The 21,496-nt window shown below is 34.5% G+C and overlaps 3 protein-coding genes across 3 annotated transcripts in view; all 3 read left to right on the forward strand.

The window, feature by feature from the left end:
• Window positions 534–21,496, forward strand: part of LOC104701108 (putative cadmium/zinc-transporting ATPase HMA4) — a 31,063-nt gene continuing 10,100 nt past the window's right edge. Inside the window, exons 1-10 of the mRNA XM_019229171.1 lie at window positions 534–725; window positions 1,166–1,385; window positions 2,527–2,784; window positions 4,319–4,416; window positions 4,512–4,767; window positions 4,850–4,987; window positions 5,075–5,402; window positions 5,497–5,699; window positions 10,340–10,542; window positions 10,622–11,333. Of these exons, the coding sequence (XP_019084716.1) occupies window positions 1,169–1,385; window positions 2,527–2,784; window positions 4,319–4,416; window positions 4,512–4,767; window positions 4,850–4,987; window positions 5,075–5,402; window positions 5,497–5,699; window positions 10,340–10,542; window positions 10,622–11,333 (2,413 nt within the window). The 5' untranslated portion in view covers window positions 534–725; window positions 1,166–1,168. The remainder of the gene's footprint in view (window positions 726–1,165; window positions 1,386–2,526; window positions 2,785–4,318; window positions 4,417–4,511; window positions 4,768–4,849; window positions 4,988–5,074; window positions 5,403–5,496; window positions 5,700–10,339; window positions 10,543–10,621; window positions 11,334–21,496) is intronic.
• Window positions 11,647–16,448, forward strand: LOC109129450 (putative cadmium/zinc-transporting ATPase HMA4). Its single transcript, XM_019238402.1, has 8 exons — window positions 11,647–11,926; window positions 13,461–13,558; window positions 13,654–13,909; window positions 13,992–14,129; window positions 14,217–14,544; window positions 14,625–14,827; window positions 14,913–15,115; window positions 15,195–16,448. The coding sequence occupies exons 2-8, from the start codon at window positions 13,478–13,480 to the stop codon at window positions 16,446–16,448; spliced, it is 2,463 nt and encodes an 820-aa protein (XP_019093947.1). The 5' UTR covers window positions 11,647–11,926; window positions 13,461–13,477.
• LOC109124976 (putative cadmium/zinc-transporting ATPase HMA4) lies at window positions 16,406–21,449 on the forward strand (the record flags this gene model as incomplete). Its single annotated transcript, XM_019240160.1, has 8 exons — window positions 16,406–16,489; window positions 17,988–18,121; window positions 18,217–18,472; window positions 18,555–18,692; window positions 18,780–19,107; window positions 19,188–19,390; window positions 19,476–19,678; window positions 19,758–21,449. Coding segments are annotated over exons 2-8 (2,901 nt in total), but the record flags the coding sequence as incomplete, so codon positions are not given.

The raw sequence follows: 21,496 nt of genomic DNA on the forward strand, positions 1-21,496 counted from the left end.
AGATGTTGTTAAGATTTTATGGCAATAAATGTAACAAATGTTGGTCAATTTAAGAAAGTTTAGTATTTGAGTTTCTCTGCAATGTTATTTATGGAATTATTTTAGGGGTTAATATTGTAAAAAAAAAAAATAAGTAAAATCAAAAGGGCATAAACCAAAATGTACTTCAAAAATAATAATATAGATAGTAGTATATAATAAATTTAGGTTTAAGAAAGGTTTAAATTTTTTAGTAATGATTCTTGTATCACTTGGTACCCTCTTAGCCTTTGCCAATAACATTGTGGCATTTTTGATAATCATAAAAATTTCGTGGTAATTTTGGAAAAACAAAGCATGGATTTTGGAACACTCTTAATTTACCTGATAGAAAAAAAAGAACAAATTATAAGTCTTGAAATTCTTACCCCTGGAAAACAATTAAATAGAATTCATTATCCATAAATATATTTGATAGTTTCGAAAAAATGATAAAGAAACCAACCAATCATCTTTCATCTAACATTCTTAGTTGTCTGCCTATATAAGCAATTACCATTTTCTAGACCTCTTCACCTCAAATCTTCTTCTCAAGGTTCTTCTAACACTTCTCTCACTCCCTCTCCCAACCTTTTATGCTTAAACCTAATCTGTTCCAACCGATCCAAACCAAACCAGTCCGGCCTTTCTTCTCAGCTTCTCCTCTTTGCTACTATACTAGCTTGTAATCTTATCTCTGATCTCTGGTAATTTTCTACTTCTTGATTCACATATATTTCATGAGAAGTGATCTAAAACAAAACGCTCTTCTTCTCTTGCAATTCTTGGATTCCAAAAGAGAATAGGCAAAAGTTGATTCGTCTTCGTCCTCGTAGTTGAAACTTTTTTATAAAAAAAAAAACGAGATAGTGAAAATTAGTTGGCCTGATCTTTAATTATTTTTGTATTTTTGTTCTAATAAGTAAGCATTTTCAAGAAGAAACCACAAAAACCCATATCCAAAGTTTCATCCTTTTAAAAAAGAAATGAACAAAATCTTCTAATTGACATTTAAGCCAACACTTCAAAAAAGTTTTTTGCTTTCTTCTTTTTTTCCTCCTCAAAAACAGTAGTAAAGTAAAGCCATAGTTAAAGCCTATGTATAAATCAATAATGATTTAGTTGTTTTGATCAACTTTTAAAACAGAAAATGGCGTCGTCACAAAACAAAGAAGAAGAGAAAAAGAAAGTGAAGAAGTTGCAAAAGAGTTACTTCGACGTTCTTGGAATCTGTTGTACATCAGAGGTTCCTATTATCGAAAACATTCTCAAGTCTCTTGATGGCGTTAAAGATTTTTCCGTCATCGTTCCGTCGCGAACCGTGATCGTTGTTCACGACAGCCTCCTCATCTCCCCCTTCCAAATTGGTAATATCATTAGTCTTAAAAATTATTTTAATTTTTATTTTCCCCAGCCAAAAAATAATAATTAAACTATCAAATAATTAATTCGTTTTTCATACGAAAATCTCACTTCATTTGTTGTTTAATTTAAATCTCTTTAATCAGTGGATTTCACGTAATAGTTTCACGTCATGGTTTCATACGCAAACGCCATTTTTGATCACTAGATTGTCAAAATATGTGATCCAACAAGTCACTTCAATTAAAAAGTGTAAATGTTCTACCACTAATCTTTCTTTAACCAAACTACCCTTTTCTAATGGCTTTACTTTGATTTCTGTGTTCTGCTTTAAGTGGGGTAAAATGGCTGTTTTCTTAATTTTTGTTTCTCGGTTGAAGCTAAATGTAAATTTTATAATTAATAGTTTTTTTTTGTTCTAACAACAAAATAGGATAAACCGTTACTAAATTTTTTGTATTCTTTCCATGAAACTCGTTCAGCTTGTATAACTAATGATTGTGAATAAGTCAAACGGTATCTAGAAATCTTACAAATTGAAAATGATAACATCTCTACATAAACGCAACTTTGGCATAATAACGGCAATGATATAAAGTTTATAAACGATACATGTTTTTTTTTTAATAATATGTACATGATTTAAATTTTGCTTATTCTAATACTACCTTTTACCATAATGTTTTTTGGAATATTATAACTCACCTAATACATGCATTATGCATATGTATAACGCATGATACGTGTGTGAGCAATATATCTAATTGACATCATATATAGGTAGATCTAATTTCCAAAACCTTGTATAGGAAAAAAGTTGTTAGAAAAAGCCTGTCGAGATACTTACCAAATCTTTTGATACGAATATTTAATAGGAAGTGGTTCATACTCGTTACGTAACTATATTTTATAATTTTACAAAACAACATATTCCATAACAGACATTAAAGTTAAAATAATCAAATAAAAGTACTATTCTCAGAACCAAGAAAAATACACTACTTTCAAGTTATGGTTTAGGTATTTAAATTTTAATTTTTAAAATAGGCTAATTATTTGTCTTTTTCCCTCACTTAGTTTTTTTTTTTAAGTATTCTTCCACATTTGTTAATTAATGATTTAATTCTGAGAAAATTTGTGTTGTAGCTAAGGCACTGAACCAAGCTAGGTTAGAAGCAAACGTGAGAGTAAACGGAGAAACAAACTTCAAGAACAAATGGCCAAGCCCCTTCGCGGTGGTTTCCGGCTTACTTCTCCTTCTCTCCTTCATAAAATTCGTCTACTCGCCTTTACGTTGGATCGCCGTCGCAGCAGTCGCCGCCGGGATTTATCCGATTCTTGCCAAAGCCTTTGCTTCCATTAAAAGGCTTAGGATCGACATCAACATTTTGGTCATTATAACCGGTAATACCACTTTTTTCCTTTCTTTTTTGTTGTCTTATACCACTTCTTATTACATTTCTCTATATATATTTATATTTATTCCGTGACTTAAGAGTGATGTGTTATATAATGATTTTTTTGTTTATGGTTATCCGTGATCGATGTAACAACCTTATAGTATTAGTTGTTAAGAACGAAAACTTAGCAAATTGTGGTAAATTTAAAACTACTAATATATATAATTTCTTAAAACTTGTGATCGAGTCTTTTATTCTGTATTTAGCCCTTTTATGGTACTTTATAAAAGCTTTGAAAACTGCTTTCCCTGCGAACCCAACACTCCACGAAACCTTTTTTTTAAGTTTCCTTTATTTTTTCTTGATATTTATAAACACCAAAACATATACTAGTATATATAATGTTCAATTTTTCTTATAGAAGTCCTACATAAAAGATAAGAATTTAAGTTTGAATATTTTGTTGTATATACAAGAGTTTCTTTGAGTTATATAAGTTACTGGAACATTAAAACCGGTTTATATATATGCTGCATGTAATGTAACTTTGATAAAGGAAAACACCAAAAATGTTCTTTGGATATTATTAGGATATAGGGAAAATGAACATGTGAAAAGACTTGAAAGTTGTTGGTGTGGAAGATATCGCAATAACAAAAAGGTACACTCAAAATATGGAAAAAAGAAGAAGACGCCTTTCTCTTTTCTGTTTACAAAACCATTCAATTTAGTTCATTTCTAGATTAGGAAAAAAATTATAGGAACAAAAATATTTTAAAATCAAAATTTTCTATGAGGATAATTTTCCTCGGATTCTCTCTTTGACGATGCAGAAATTGTATGAATTACTTATCTTAGAGAAACAAAAATTAAAGACTAGAGAAAATTATGTTTTATTAAAAATATATATATTTTCTATGTAACACCCAAGAAAAATACAAAATAATTATATTAAGATTTCTTTTCTTTTTTTCCTTTTCCAAACTACAGAAATTTTCAAACTAAATATCCAGACTAGTTTTCGAAGTTTTTAGAAAGTCTCGAAATAATCATTTTTAGATATATTTTACAATTTTATAATCATTTTTAGATTTATTGCAGTTACGTGCTACAGAAGGAAACACCTTTAGTAGGTTTTGATTGGCTTTTCTACAACTCAAAATGGAAAAAGCATCTTTAAGGCTTCAAACAGAGAAAAGAACAAAAGTGTATAAAATAATTGAATATAGATCATCAAATCTCAAAAGTGAAGAAATTATTTCAGAAACTTGGAACTGTATTTTTAAACTAGACTTACCCTGCGTCATTGGCTGATTATGGAACTGAGTCAAATTTATTTGTAATTTCCGTTTAGGAAACCTGATTAGCAAGAAAATCATATTAACTGTGAATTTACTTTTGTGAATATTTTATTTCGTTTGGAAAATGTATATAGTTACTTGAATCTTTCTTTGATTTTATCAAAACAAATATTGTACTCTGAGAGGTTATGATTGTTATAGGTTTTAACTGATAATAGTCCAATTTCATCAACACAGTGATTGCAACACTTGCAATGCAAGATTTCATGGAGGCTGCAGCAGTTGTGTTCTTATTCACCATAGCTGACTGGCTCGAAACAAGAGCTAGCTACAAGGTTTGTTAACTAATAATTTTGAAATTTCTTGCTATCTTTATAATGATATGAAGTTGCAAATGTAAGTACTGATTATGGCAAGTGTAAAATTTCAGGCGAGTTCGGTAATGCAGTCTTTAATGAGCCTAGCACCTCAGAAGGCAATAATAGCCGAGACTGGAGAAGAGGTTGAAGTAGATGAGGTTAAGGTTAGCACAGTTGTAGCAGTTAAAGCCGGTGAGACTATACCAATTGATGGAATTGTGGTGGATGGAAACTGTGAAGTAGACGAGAAAACCTTAACGGGTGAAGCATTTCCTGTGCCTAAACAGAGAGATTCTATGGTTTGGGCTGGAACCATCAATCTAAATGGTATGTAAATGTAAACCTCTCTAAAACAACTTCAAGCTTTGTCTCTTTCCGTCTTTTGATCTTTATCCATGTGACTTTGCAGGGTATGTAACGGTGAAAACAACTTCTTTAGCTGGTGATTGCGTGGTTGCAAAGATGGCTAAGCTAGTAGAAGAAGCTCAGAGTAGTAAAACCAAATCTCAGAGACTAATAGACAAATGCTCTCAGTACTATACTCCTGGTAAGCAAAAACATAACCATAACTTGTTTTTTTTTATGTTCTTAATTCGCGTATATTAAGACCTCTGTGTTTCTTGTTATGTTTCAGCAATCATCATAATATCAGCTGGCTTTGCAATTGTCCCTATTATAATGAAGGTTCACAACCTCACCCATTGGTTTCACTTAGCACTAGTTGTGTTAGTCAGTGCTTGTCCCTGTGGGCTTATACTCTCTACACCAGTTGCTACCTTCTGTGCACTTACTAAAGCGGCTACTTCAGGGCTTCTGATCAAAAGTGCTGATTATCTTGACACTCTCTCAAAGATCAAGATCGCTGCTTTCGACAAAACTGGGACTATTACCAGAGGAGAGTTCATCGTCATAGATTTCAAGTCACTCTCTAGAGATATAACCCTACGCAGCTTGCTTTACTGGTAAAAAAAAAAACAAGAAAACTTGTGTTCTGACCAAAACCAGTTTGGTGAGATAGCTTGTGACTGAGAAATTTCTTGTTATAAAATGTTTTAGGGTATCAAGTGTTGAAAGCAAATCAAGTCATCCAATGGCTGCAACAATCGTGGACCATGCGAAATCTGTTTCTGTTGAGCCTAAGCCAGAAGAGGTTGAGGACTACCAGAACTTTCCAGGTGAAGGTATCTACGGAAAGATTGATGGCAACGATATCTACATTGGGAACAAAAGGATTGCTTCTCGAGCTGGTTGTTCAACAGGTACATTGGCTACACAAACTCAATGGAATGATGTTTTGTATATTCTATAGTATAATCACTTAACTGTTCTTTCTTTGACAGTTCCAGAGATTGAAGTTGATACCAAAGGTGGGAAGACTGTCNGTACATCAGAGGTTCCTATTATCGAAAACATTCTCAAGTCTCTTGATGGCGTTAAAGATTTTTCCGTCATCGTTCCGTCGCGAACCGTGATCGTTGTTCACGACAGCCTCCTCATCTCCCCCTTCCAAATTGGTAATATCATTAGTCTTAAAAATTATTTTAATTTTTATTTTCCCCAGCCAAAAAATAATAATTAAACTATCAAATAATTAATTCGTTTTTCATACGAAAATCTCACTTCATTTGTTGTTTAATTTAAATCTCTTTAATCAGTGGATTTCACGTAATAGTTTCACGTCATGGTTTCATACGCAAACGCCATTTTTGATCACTAGATTGTCAAAATATGTGATCCAACAAGTCACTTCAATTAAAAAGTGTAAATGTTCTACCACTAATCTTTCTTTAACCAAACTACCCTTTTCTAATGGCTTTACTTTGATTTCTGTGTTCTGCTTTAAGTGGGGTAAAATGGCTGTTTTCTTAATTTTTGTTTCTCGGTTGAAGCTAAATGTAAATTTTATAATTAATAGTTTTTTTTTGTTCTAACAACAAAATAGGATAAACCGTTACTAAATTTTTTGTATTCTTTCCATGAAACTCGTTCAGCTTGTATAACTAATGATTGTGAATAAGTCAAACGGTATCTAGAAATCTTACAAATTGAAAATGATAACATCTCTACATAAACGCAACTTTGGCATAATAACGGCAATGATATAAAGTTTATAAACGATACATGTTTTTTTTTTAATAATATGTACATGATTTAAATTTTGCTTATTCTAATACTACCTTTTACCATAATGTTTTTTGGAATATTATAACTCACCTAATACATGCATTATGCATATGTATAACGCATGATACGTGTGTGAGCAATATATCTAATTGACATCATATATAGGTAGATCTAATTTCCAAAACCTTGTATAGGAAAAAAGTTGTTAGAAAAAGCCTGTCGAGATACTTACCAAATCTTTTGATACGAATATTTAATAGGAAGTGGTTCATACTCGTTACGTAACTATATTTTATAATTTTACAAAACAACATATTCCATAACAGACATTAAAGTTAAAATAATCAAATAAAAGTACTATTCTCAGAACCAAGAAAAATACACTACTTTCAAGTTATGGTTTAGGTATTTAAATTTTAATTTTTAAAATAGGCTAATTATTTGTCTTTTTCCCTCACTTAGTTTTTTTTTTTAAGTATTCTTCCACATTTGTTAATTAATGATTTAATTCTGAGAAAATTTGTGTTGTAGCTAAGGCACTGAACCAAGCTAGGTTAGAAGCAAACGTGAGAGTAAACGGAGAAACAAACTTCAAGAACAAATGGCCAAGCCCCTTCGCGGTGGTTTCCGGCTTACTTCTCCTTCTCTCCTTCATAAAATTCGTCTACTCGCCTTTACGTTGGATCGCCGTCGCAGCAGTCGCCGCCGGGATTTATCCGATTCTTGCCAAAGCCTTTGCTTCCATTAAAAGGCTTAGGATCGACATCAACATTTTGGTCATTATAACCGGTAATACCACTTTTTTCCTTTCTTTTTTGTTGTCTTATACCACTTCTTATTACATTTCTCTATATATATTTATATTTATTCCGTGACTTAAGAGTGATGTGTTATATAATGATTTTTTTGTTTATGGTTATCCGTGATCGATGTAACAACCTTATAGTATTAGTTGTTAAGAACGAAAACTTAGCAAATTGTGGTAAATTTAAAACTACTAATATATATAATTTCTTAAAACTTGTGATCGAGTCTTTTATTCTGTATTTAGCCCTTTTATGGTACTTTATAAAAGCTTTGAAAACTGCTTTCCCTGCGAACCCAACACTCCACGAAACCTTTTTTTTAAGTTTCCTTTATTTTTTCTTGATATTTATAAACACCAAAACATATACTAGTATATATAATGTTCAATTTTTCTTATAGAAGTCCTACATAAAAGATAAGAATTTAAGTTTGAATATTTTGTTGTATATACAAGAGTTTCTTTGAGTTATATAAGTTACTGGAACATTAAAACCGGTTTATATATATGCTGCATGTAATGTAACTTTGATAAAGGAAAACACCAAAAATGTTCTTTGGATATTATTAGGATATAGGGAAAATGAACATGTGAAAAGACTTGAAAGTTGTTGGTGTGGAAGATATCGCAATAACAAAAAGGTACACTCAAAATATGGAAAAAAGAAGAAGACGCCTTTCTCTTTTCTGTTTACAAAACCATTCAATTTAGTTCATTTCTAGATTAGGAAAAAAATTATAGGAACAAAAATATTTTAAAATCAAAATTTTCTATGAGGATAATTTTCCTCGGATTCTCTCTTTGACGATGCAGAAATTGTATGAATTACTTATCTTAGAGAAACAAAAATTAAAGACTAGAGAAAATTATGTTTTATTAAAAATATATATATTTTCTATGTAACACCCAAGAAAAATACAAAATAATTATATTAAGATTTCTTTTCTTTTTTTCCTTTTCCAAACTACAGAAATTTTCAAACTAAATATCCAGACTAGTTTTCGAAGTTTTTAGAAAGTCTCGAAATAATCATTTTTAGATATATTTTACAATTTTATAATCATTTTTAGATTTATTGCAGTTACGTGCTACAGAAGGAAACACCTTTAGTAGGTTTTGATTGGCTTTTCTACAACTCAAAATGGAAAAAGCATCTTTAAGGCTTCAAACAGAGAAAAGAACAAAAGTGTATAAAATAATTGAATATAGATCATCAAATCTCAAAAGTGAAGAAATTATTTCAGAAACTTGGAACTGTATTTTTAAACTAGACTTACCCTGCGTCATTGGCTGATTATGGAACTGAGTCAAATTTATTTGTAATTTCCGTTTAGGAAACCTGATTAGCAAGAAAATCATATTAACTGTGAATTTACTTTTGTGAATATTTTATTTCGTTTGGAAAATGTATATAGTTACTTGAATCTTTCTTTGATTTTATCAAAACAAATATTGTACTCTGAGAGGTTATGATTGTTATAGGTTTTAACTGATAATAGTCCAATTTCATCAACACAGTGATTGCAACACTTGCAATGCAAGATTTCATGGAGGCTGCAGCAGTTGTGTTCTTATTCACCATAGCTGACTGGCTCGAAACAAGAGCTAGCTACAAGGTTTGTTAACTAATAATTTTGAAATTTCTTGCTATCTTTATAATGATATGAAGTTGCAAATGTAAGTACTGATTATGGCAAGTGTAAAATTTCAGGCGAGTTCGGTAATGCAGTCTTTAATGAGCCTAGCACCTCAGAAGGCAATAATAGCCGAGACTGGAGAAGAGGTTGAAGTAGATGAGGTTAAGGTTAGCACAGTTGTAGCAGTTAAAGCCGGTGAGACTATACCAATTGATGGAATTGTGGTGGATGGAAACTGTGAAGTAGACGAGAAAACCTTAACGGGTGAAGCATTTCCTGTGCCTAAACAGAGAGATTCTATGGTTTGGGCTGGAACCATCAATCTAAATGGTATGTAAATGTAAACCTCTCTAAAACAACTTCAAGCTTTGTCTCTTTCCGTCTTTTGATCTTTATCCATGTGACTTTGCAGGGTATGTAACGGTGAAAACAACTTCTTTAGCTGGTGATTGCGTGGTTGCAAAGATGGCTAAGCTAGTAGAAGAAGCTCAGAGTAGTAAAACCAAATCTCAGAGACTAATAGACAAATGCTCTCAGTACTATACTCCTGGTAAGCAAAAACATAACCATAACTTGTTTTTTTTTATGTTCTTAATTCGCGTATATTAAGACCTCTGTGTTTCTTGTTATGTTTCAGCAATCATCATAATATCAGCTTGCTTTGCAATTGTCCCTATTATAATGAAGGTTCACAACCTCACCCATTGGTTTCACTTAGCACTAGTTGTGTTAGTCAGTGCTTGTCCTTGTGGGCTTATACTCTCTACACCAGTTGCTACCTTCTGTGCACTTACTAAAGCGGCTACTTCAGGGCTTCTGATCAAAAGTGCTGATTATCTTGACACTCTCTCAAAGATCAAGATCGCTGCTTTCGACAAAACTGGGACTATTACCAGAGGAGAGTTCATCGTCATAGATTTCAAGTCACTCTCTAGAGATATAACCCTACGCAGCTTGCTTTACTGGTAAAAAAAACAAACAAACATGTGTTCTGACCAAAACCTGTTTGGTGAGATAACTTGTAACTGAGTATTGAATTTTTCAGGGTATCAAGTGTTGAAAGCAAATCAAGTCATCCAATGGCTGCAACAATCGTGGACCATGCAAAATCTGTTTCTGTTGAGCCTAGGCCTGAAGAGGTTGAGGACTACCAGAACTTTCCAGGTGAAGGAATCTACGGGAAGATTGATGGCAACGATATCTACATCGGGAACAAAAGGATCGCTTCTCGTGCTGGTTGTTCTACAGGTACATTGGCTACACAAACTCAATGGAATGAGGTTTTGTATATTCTATAGTATGATCACTTAACTGTTGTTCTTTCTTTTGACAGTTCCAGAGATTGAAGTTGATACAAAAGGTGGGAAGACTGTGGGATATGTTTATGTAGGTGAAAGACTAGCTGGAGTTTTCAGTCTTTCTGATGCTTGTAGATCCGGTGTATCTCAAGCAATGACAGAACTGAAATCTATGGGAATCAAAACCGCAATGCTAACAGGAGATAGTCAAGCCTCGGCGATGCATGCTCAGGAACAGGTGAGACTTAAAAACAGAATTTTATTACTCTCTTAATCCAAGAGGTTATGTAAAGCCTTGAAATGTTTTTATGAAACAGCTAGGGAATGTTTTGGATGTTGTACATGGAGAACTTCTTCCAGAAGATAAATCCAAAATCATACAAGAGTTTAAGAAAGAAGGACCAACCGCAATGGTAGGGGACGGTGTGAATGATGCACCTGCTTTAGCTACTGCTGATATTGGTATCTCCATGGGGATTTCTGGCTCTGCACTAGCGACTCAGACTGGTCATATTATTCTGATGTCTAATGACATAAGGAGGATACCACAAGCGATAAAGCTAGCGAGAAGAGCTCGGCGCAAAGTTGTTCAAAACGTGTTTCTTTCCATTACTTTCAAAGCAGGAATACTGGCTTTCGCCTTTGCTGGTCATCCTTTGATTTGGGCAGCGGTACTGGTTGATGTAGGGACTTGTCTGCTTGTGATTTTCAATAGTATGTTGTTGCTGCGAGAGAAGAAAAAGATTGGGAACAAAAAGTGTTACAGGGCTTCTACATCTATGTTGAATGGTAGGAAGCTTGAAGGCGATGATGATGTTGTAGATTTAGAAGCAGGCTTGTTGACAAAGAGCGGGAATGGTGAATGCAACTCAGGATGTTGTGGTGACAAGAAAGCTCAAGAGAAGGTGATGATGAGACCAAGTCATACAACCAGTTCTGATCACTTTCACTCTGGTTGTTGTGGTGATAAGAAGCAAGACAATGTAAAGGTTGTGAGAGATGGCTGTTGCGGTGAGAAAACTAGGAAACCAGAGGGAGATATAGNAAGCCTGTCGAGATACTTACCAAATCTTTTGATACGAATATTTAATAGGAAGTGGTTCATACTCGTTACGTAACTATATTTTATAATTTTACAAAACAACATATTCCATAACAGACATTAAAGTTAAAATAATCAAATAAAAGTACTATTCTCAGAACCAAGAAAAATACACTACTTTCAAGTTATGGTTTAGGTATTTAAATTTTAATTTTTAAAATAGGCTAATTATTTGTCTTTTTCCCTCACTTAGTTTTTTTTTTTAAGTATTCTTCCACATTTGTTAATTAATGATTTAATTCTGAGAAAATTTGTGTTGTAGCTAAGGCACTGAACCAAGCTAGGTTAGAAGCAAACGTGAGAGTAAACGGAGAAACAAACTTCAAGAACAAATGGCCAAGCCCCTTCGCGGTGGTTTCCGGCTTACTTCTCCTTCTCTCCTTCATAAAATTCGTCTACTCGCCTTTACGTTGGATCGCCGTCGCAGCAGTCGCCGCCGGGATTTATCCGATTCTTGCCAAAGCCTTTGCTTCCATTAAAAGGCTTAGGATCGACATCAACATTTTGGTCATTATAACCGGTAATACCACTTTTTTCCTTTCTTTTTTGTTGTCTTATACCACTTCTTATTACATTTCTCTATATATATTTATATTTATTCCGTGACTTAAGAGTGATGTGTTATATAATGATTTTTTTGTTTATGGTTATCCGTGATCGATGTAACAACCTTATAGTATTAGTTGTTAAGAACGAAAACTTAGCAAATTGTGGTAAATTTAAAACTACTAATATATATAATTTCTTAAAACTTGTGATCGAGTCTTTTATTCTGTATTTAGCCCTTTTATGGTACTTTATAAAAGCTTTGAAAACTGCTTTCCCTGCGAACCCAACACTCCACGAAACCTTTTTTTTAAGTTTCCTTTATTTTTTCTTGATATTTATAAACACCAAAACATATACTAGTATATATAATGTTCAATTTTTCTTATAGAAGTCCTACATAAAAGATAAGAATTTAAGTTTGAATATTTTGTTGTATATACAAGAGTTTCTTTGAGTTATATAAGTTACTGGAACATTAAAACCGGTTTATATATATGCTGCATGTAATGTAACTTTGATAAAGGAAAACACCAAAAATGTTCTTTGGATATTATTAGGATATAGGGAAAATGAACATGTGAAAAGACTTGAAAGTTGTTGGTGTGGAAGATATCGCAATAACAAAAAGGTACACTCAAAATATGGAAAAAAGAAGAAGACGCCTTTCTCTTTTCTGTTTACAAAACCATTCAATTTAGTTCATTTCTAGATTAGGAAAAAAATTATAGGAACAAAAATATTTTAAAATCAAAATTTTCTATGAGGATAATTTTCCTCGGATTCTCTCTTTGACGATGCAGAAATTGTATGAATTACTTATCTTAGAGAAACAAAAATTAAAGACTAGAGAAAATTATGTTTTATTAAAAATATATATATTTTCTATGTAACACCCAAGAAAAATACAAAATAATTATATTAAGATTTCTTTTCTTTTTTTCCTTTTCCAAACTACAGAAATTTTCAAACTAAATATCCAGACTAGTTTTCGAAGTTTTTAGAAAGTCTCGAAATAATCATTTTTAGATATATTTTACAATTTTATAATCATTTTTAGATTTATTGCAGTTACGTGCTACAGAAGGAAACACCTTTAGTAGGTTTTGATTGGCTTTTCTACAACTCAAAATGGAAAAAGCATCTTTAAGGCTTCAAACAGAGAAAAGAACAAAAGTGTATAAAATAATTGAATATAGATCATCAAATCTCAAAAGTGAAGAAATTATTTCAGAAACTTGGAACTGTATTTTTAAACTAGACTTACCCTGCGTCATTGGCTGATTATGGAACTGAGTCAAATTTATTTGTAATTTCCGTTTAGGAAACCTGATTAGCAAGAAAATCATATTAACTGTGAATTTACTTTTGTGAATATTTTATTTCGTTTGGAAAATGTATATAGTTACTTGAATCTTTCTTTGATTTTATCAAAACAAATATTGTACTCTGAGAGGTTATGATTGTTATAGGTTTTAACTGATAATAGTCCAATTTCATCAACACAGTGATTGCAACACTTGCAATGCAAGATTTCATGGAGGCTGCAGCAGTTGTGTTCTTATTCACCATAGCTGACTGGCTCGAAACAAGAGCTAGCTACAAGGTTTGTTAACTAATAATTTTGAAATTTCTTGCTATCTTTATAATGATATGAAGTTGCAAATGTAAGTACTGATTATGGCAAGTGTAAAATTTCAGGCGAGTTCGGTAATGCAGTCTTTAATGAGCCTAGCACCTCAGAAGGCAATAATAGCCGAGACTGGAGAAGAGGTTGAAGTAGATGAGGTTAAGGTTAGCACAGTTGTAGCAGTTAAAGCCGGTGAGACTATACCAATTGATGGAATTGTGGTGGATGGAAACTGTGAAGTAGACGAGAAAACCTTAACGGGTGAAGCATTTCCTGTGCCTAAACAGAGAGATTCTATGGTTTGGGCTGGAACCATCAATCTAAATGGTATGTAAATGTAAACCTCTCTAAAACAACTTCAAGCTTTGTCTCTTTCCGTCTTTTGATCTTTATCCATGTGACTTTGCAGGGTATGTAACGGTGAAAACAACTTCTTTAGCTGGTGATTGCGTGGTTGCAAAGATGGCTAAGCTAGTAGAAGAAGCTCAGAGTAGTAAAACCAAATCTCAGAGACTAATAGACAAATGCTCTCAGTACTATACTCCTGGTAAGCAAAAACATAACCATAACTTGTTTTTTTTTATGTTCTTAATTCGCGTATATTAAGACCTCTGTGTTTCTTGTTATGTTTCAGCAATCATCATAATATCAGCTTGCTTTGCAATTGTCCCTATTATAATGAAGGTTCACAACCTCACCCATTGGTTTCACTTAGCACTAGTTGTGTTAGTCAGTGCTTGTCCTTGTGGGCTTATACTCTCTACACCAGTTGCTACCTTCTGTGCACTTACTAAAGCGGCTACTTCAGGGCTTCTGATCAAAAGTGCTGATTATCTTGACACTCTCTCAAAGATCAAGATCGCTGCTTTCGACAAAACTGGGACTATTACCAGAGGAGAGTTCATCGTCATAGATTTCAAGTCACTCTCTAGAGATATAACCCTACGCAGCTTGCTTTACTGGTAAAAAAAACAAACAAACATGTGTTCTGACCAAAACCTGTTTGGTGAGATAACTTGTAACTGAGTATTGAATTTTTCAGGGTATCAAGTGTTGAAAGCAAATCAAGTCATCCAATGGCTGCAACAATCGTGGACCATGCAAAATCTGTTTCTGTTGAGCCTAGGCCTGAAGAGGTTGAGGACTACCAGAACTTTCCAGGTGAAGGAATCTACGGGAAGATTGATGGCAACGATATCTACATCGGGAACAAAAGGATCGCTTCTCGTGCTGGTTGTTCTACAGGTACATTGGCTACACAAACTCAATGGAATGAGGTTTTGTATATTCTATAGTATGATCACTTAACTGTTGTTCTTTCTTTTGACAGTTCCAGAGATTGAAGTTGATACAAAAGGTGGGAAGACTGTGGGATATGTTTATGTAGGTGAAAGACTAGCTGGAGTTTTCAGTCTTTCTGATGCTTGTAGATCCGGTGTATCTCAAGCAATGACAGAACTGAAATCTATGGGAATCAAAACCGCAATGCTAACAGGAGATAGTCAAGCCTCGGCGATGCATGCTCAGGAACAGGTGAGACTTAAAAACAGAATTTTATTACTCTCTTAATCCAAGAGGTTATGTAAAGCCTTGAAATGTTTTTATGAAACAGCTAGGGAATGTTTTGGATGTTGTACATGGAGAACTTCTTCCAGAAGATAAATCCAAAATCATACAAGAGTTTAAGAAAGAAGGACCAACCGCAATGGTAGGGGACGGTGTGAATGATGCACCTGCTTTAGCTACTGCTGATATTGGTATCTCCATGGGGATTTCTGGCTCTGCACTAGCGACTCAGACTGGTCATATTATTCTGATGTCTAATGACATAAGGAGGATACCACAAGCGATAAAGCTAGCGAGAAGAGCTCGGCGCAAAGTTGTTCAAAACGTGTTTCTTTCCATTACTTTCAAAGCAGGAATACTGGCTTTCGCCTTTGCTGGTCATCCTTTGATTTGGGCAGCGGTACTGGTTGATGTAGGGACTTGTCTGCTTGTGATTTTCAATAGTATGTTGTTGCTGCGAGAGAAGAAAAAGATTGGGAACAAAAAGTGTTACAGGGCTTCTACATCTATGTTGAATGGTAGGAAGCTTGAAGGCGATGATGATGTTGTAGATTTAGAAGCAGGCTTGTTGACAAAGAGCGGGAATGGTGAATGCAACTCAGGATGTTGTGGTGACAAGAAAGCTCAAGAGAAGGTGATGATGAGACCAAGTCATACAACCAGTTCTGATCACTTTCACTCTGGTTGTTGTGGTGATAAGAAGCAAGACAATGTAAAGGTTGTGAGAGATGGCTGTTGCGGTGAGAAAACTAGGAAACCAGAGGGAGATATAGCTTCATTGAGTTCATGCAAGAAGTCGACTACTCATGTCAAACATGACCTGAAAATGAAAGGTGGTTCAGGTTGTTGTGCTAACAAAAATGAGAAGGGTAAGGAAGTAGTGGCAAAGAGCTGTTGTGAGAAGCCCAAACAGGAAATGGAGAGTGCTGGAGACTGCAGGTCTGGCCGTTGCGAGAAGAAGAAGCAATATGAGGAAATTGTGCCGAAGGAGATTCTTGGTAAGGAATTAACTGTTTTGGAAATAGAGTTGAAGACAAAGGATGGTGAAACCTGCAAAACAAGCTGTTGTGACAAAAACGAGAAGGTTAAGGAAACAAGTTTGTTGCTTTCAAGTGAGGACACATCTTACCTGGAGAAGAGAGTGATGATTAAAGATAATGTAAACTGCAAGTCTGGCTTTNGGCTTACTTCTCCTTCTCTCCTTCATAAAATTCGTCTACTCGCCTTTACGTTGGATCGCCGTCGCAGCAGTCGCCGCCGGGATTTATCCGATTCTTGCCAAAGCCTTTGCTTCCATTAAAAGGCTTAGGATCGACATCAACATTTTGGTCATTATAACCGGTAATACCACTTTTTTCCTTTCTTTTTTGTTGTCTTATACCACTTCTTATTACATTTCTCTATATATATTTATATTTATTCCGTGACTTAAGAGTGATGTGTTATATAATGATTTTTTTGTTTATGGTTATCCGTGATCGATGTAACAACCTTATAGTATTAGTTGTTAAGAACGAAAACTTAGCAAATTGTGGTAAATTTAAAACTACTAATATATATAATTTCTTAAAACTTGTGATCGAGTCTTTTATTCTGTATTTAGCCCTTTTATGGTACTTTATAAAAGCTTTGAAAACTGCTTTCCCTGCGAACCCAACACTCCACGAAACCTTTTTTTTAAGTTTCCTTTATTTTTTCTTGATATTTATAAACACCAAAACATATACTAGTATATATAATGTTCAATTTTTCTTATAGAAGTCCTACATAAAAGATAAGAATTTAAGTTTGAATATTTTGTTGTATATACAAGAGTTTCTTTGAGTTATATAAGTTACTGGAACATTAAAACCGGTTTATATATATGCTGCATGTAATGTAACTTTGATAAAGGAAAACACCAAAAATGTTCTTTGGATATTATTAGGATATAGGGAAAATGAACATGTGAAAAGACTTGAAAGTTGTTGGTGTGGAAGATATCGCAATAACAAAAAGGTACACTCAAAATATGGAAAAAAGAAGAAGACGCCTTTCTCTTTTCTGTTTACAAAACCATTCAATTTAGTTCATTTCTAGATTAGGAAAAAAATTATAGGAACAAAAATATTTTAAAATCAAAATTTTCTATGAGGATAATTTTCCTCGGATTCTCTCTTTGACGATGCAGAAATTGTATGAATTACTTATCTTAGAGAAACAAAAATTAAAGACTAGAGAAAATTATGTTTTATTAAAAATATATATATTTTCTATGTAACACCCAAGAAAAATACAAAATAATTATATTAAGATTTCTTTTCTTTTTTTCCTTTTCCAAACTACAGAAATTTTCAAACTAAATATCCAGACTAGTTTTCGAAGTTTTTAGAAAGTCTCGAAATAATCATTTTTAGATATATTTTACAATTTTATAATCATTTTTAGATTTATTGCAGTTACGTGCTACAGAAGGAAACACCTTTAGTAGGTTTTGATTGGCTTTTCTACAACTCAAAATGGAAAAAGCATCTTTAAGGCTTCAAACAGAGAAAAGAACAAAAGTGTATAAAATAATTGAATATAGATCATCAAATCTCAAAAGTGAAGAAATTATTTCAGAAACTTGGAACTGTATTTTTAAACTAGACTTACCCTGCGTCATTGGCTGATTATGGAACTGAGTCAAATTTATTTGTAATTTCCGTTTAGGAAACCTGATTAGCAAGAAAATCATATTAACTGTGAATTTACTTTTGTGAATATTTTATTTCGTTTGGAAAATGTATATAGTTACTTGAATCTTTCTTTGATTTTATCAAAACAAATATTGTACTCTGAGAGGTTATGATTGTTATAGGTTTTAACTGATAATAGTCCAATTTCATCAACACAGTGATTGCAACACTTGCAATGCAAGATTTCATGGAGGCTGCAGCAGTTGTGTTCTTATTCACCATAGCTGACTGGCTCGAAACAAGAGCTAGCTACAAGGTTTGTTAACTAATAATTTTGAAATTTCTTGCTATCTTTATAATGATATGAAGTTGCAAATGTAAGTACTGATTATGGCAAGTGTAAAATTTCAGGCGAGTTCGGTAATGCAGTCTTTAATGAGCCTAGCACCTCAGAAGGCAATAATAGCCGAGACTGGAGAAGAGGTTGAAGTAGATGAGGTTAAGGTTAGCACAGTTGTAGCAGTTAAAGCCGGTGAGACTATACCAATTGATGGAATTGTGGTGGATGGAAACTGTGAAGTAGACGAGAAAACCTTAACGGGTGAAGCATTTCCTGTGCCTAAACAGAGAGATTCTATGGTTTGGGCTGGAACCATCAATCTAAATGGTATGTAAATGTAAACCTCTCTAAAACAACTTCAAGCTTTGTCTCTTTCCGTCTTTTGATCTTTATCCATGTGACTTTGCAGGGTATGTAACGGTGAAAACAACTTCTTTAGCTGGTGATTGCGTGGTTGCAAAGATGGCTAAGCTAGTAGAAGAAGCTCAGAGTAGTAAAACCAAATCTCAGAGACTAATAGACAAATGCTCTCAGTACTATACTCCTGGTAAGCAAAAACATAACCATAACTTGTTTTTTTTTATGTTCTTAATTCGCGTATATTAAGACCTCTGTGTTTCTTGTTATGTTTCAGCAATCATCATAATATCAGCTTGCTTTGCAATTGTCCCTATTATAATGAAGGTTCACAACCTCACCCATTGGTTTCACTTAGCACTAGTTGTGTTAGTCAGTGCTTGTCCTTGTGGGCTTATACTCTCTACACCAGTTGCTACCTTCTGTGCACTTACTAAAGCGGCTACTTCAGGGCTTCTGATCAAAAGTGCTGATTATCTTGACACTCTCTCAAAGATCAAGATCGCTGCTTTCGACAAAACTGGGACTATTACCAGAGGAGAGTTCATCGTCATAGATTTCAAGTCACTCTCTAGAGATATAACCCTACGCAGCTTGCTTTACTGGTAAAAAAAACAAACAAACATGTGTTCTGACCAAAACCTGTTTGGTGAGATAACTTGTAACTGAGTATTGAATTTTTCAGGGTATCAAGTGTTGAAAGCAAATCAAGTCATCCAATGGCTGCAACAATCGTGGACCATGCAAAATCTGTTTCTGTTGAGCCTAGGCCTGAAGAGGTTGAGGACTACCAGAACTTTCCAGGTGAAGGAATCTACGGGAAGATTGATGGCAACGATATCTACATCGGGAACAAAAGGATCGCTTCTCGTGCTGGTTGTTCTACAGGTACATTGGCTACACAAACTCAATGGAATGAGGTTTTGTATATTCTATAGTATGATCACTTAACTGTTGTTCTTTCTTTTGACAGTTCCAGAGATTGAAGTTGATACAAAAGGTGGGAAGACTGTGGGATATGTTTATGTAGGTGAAAGACTAGCTGGAGTTTTCAGTCTTTCTGATGCTTGTAGATCCGGTGTATCTCAAGCAATGACAGAACTGAAATCTATGGGAATCAAAACCGCAATGCTAACAGGAGATAGTCAAGCCTCGGCGATGCATGCTCAGGAACAGGTGAGACTTAAAAACAGAATTTTATTACTCTCTTAATCCAAGAGGTTATGTAAAGCCTTGAAATGTTTTTATGAAACAGCTAGGGAATGTTTTGGATGTTGTACATGGAGAACTTCTTCCAGAAGATAAATCCAAAATCATACAAGAGTTTAAGAAAGAAGGACCAACCGCAATGGTAGGGGACGGTGTGAATGATGCACCTGCTTTAGCTACTGCTGATATTGGTATCTCCATGGGGATTTCTGGCTCTGCACTAGCGACTCAGACTGGTCATATTATTCTGATGTCTAATGACATAAGGAGGATACCACAAGCGATAAAGCTAGCGAGAAGAGCTCGGCGCAAAGTTGTTCAAAACGTGTTTCTTTCCATTACTTTCAAAGCAGGAATACTGGCTTTCGCCTTTGCTGGTCATCCTTTGATTTGGGCAGCGGTACTGGTTGATGTAGGGACTTGTCTGCTTGTGATTTTCAATAGTATGTTGTTGCTGCGAGAGAAGAAAAAGATTGGGAACAAAAAGTGTTACAGGGCTTCTACATCTATGTTGAATGGTAGGAAGCTTGAAGGCGATGATGATGTTGTAGATTTAGAAGCAGGCTTGTTGACAAAGAGCGGGAATGGTGAATGCAACTCAGGATGTTGTGGTGACAAGAAAGCTCAAGAGAAGGTGATGATGAGACCAAGTCATACAACCAGTTCTGATCACTTTCACTCTGGTTGTTGTGGTGATAAGAAGCAAGACAATGTAAAGGTTGTGAGAGATGGCTGTTGCGGTGAGAAAACTAGGAAACCAGAGGGAGATATAGCTTCATTGAGTTCATGCAAGAAGTCGACTACTCATGTCAAACATGACCTGAAAATGAAAGGTGGTTCAGGTTGTTGTGCTAACAAAAATGAGAAGGGTAAGGAAGTAGTGGCAAAGAGCTGTTGTGAGAAGCCCAAACAGGAAATGGAGAGTGCTGGAGACTGCAGGTCTGGCCGTTGCGAGAAGAAGAAGCAATATGAGGAAATTGTGCCGAAGGAGATTCTTGGTAAGGAATTAACTGTTTTGGAAATAGAGTTGAAGACAAAGGATGGTGAAACCTGCAAAACAAGCTGTTGTGACAAAAACGAGAAGGTTAAGGAAACAAGTTTGTTGCTTTCAAGTGAGGACACATCTTACCTGGAGAAGAGAGTGATGATTAAAGATAATGTAAACTGCAAGTCTGGCTTTTGCGATGGTGAAAATCAAACTGCTGAAGTTACAATTGTGGATTGTAGCTCAGGATGTTGCGAGAACAAGGCGACAGAGAAACAAACCTGCCATGAGAAGGCAGCTCTGGACATGGAAAGTGGTGTAAGTTGTGATCTCAAGCTGGTTTGTTGTGGTAAGACAGAAGGGGAAGTGGGAGAACAATCTGATATGGAGATAAATATTGAAGCACATTGCAAGTCTGGATGCTGCATTGATGAAAAACAAACTGGAGAAATTAACCTGGGTTCTGAGGATGATACAGCCAATCAGGATTGCTCCTCGGCATGTTGTGTGGACAAAGAAGAAGTGACACAAAGCTTCCATGAAAAGAAGCATGTTGTGTTGGTAAATGAGGAAGGTTTGGACAGGGAAAGCGGTGTATGTTGTGAAACCAAGTTGGTTTGTTGTGGCAGCGCAGAAGGGGAAGTGGAGGAGAAATGTGATATGGAGCTAAAGAATGAAGGTCACTGCAAATCAGGTTGCTGCAGCGATGAAAAACATACCGGGGAAATCACTCTGGCTTCAGAGGAAGANCCTTTATTTTTTCTTGATATTTATAAACACCAAAACATATACTAGTATAT

The sequence above is a fragment of the Camelina sativa genome, chromosome 1, assembly GCF_000633955.1.
Source record: "Camelina sativa cultivar DH55 chromosome 1, Cs, whole genome shotgun sequence".
Classification (NCBI taxonomy): Eukaryota; Viridiplantae; Streptophyta; class Magnoliopsida; order Brassicales; family Brassicaceae; genus Camelina; species Camelina sativa.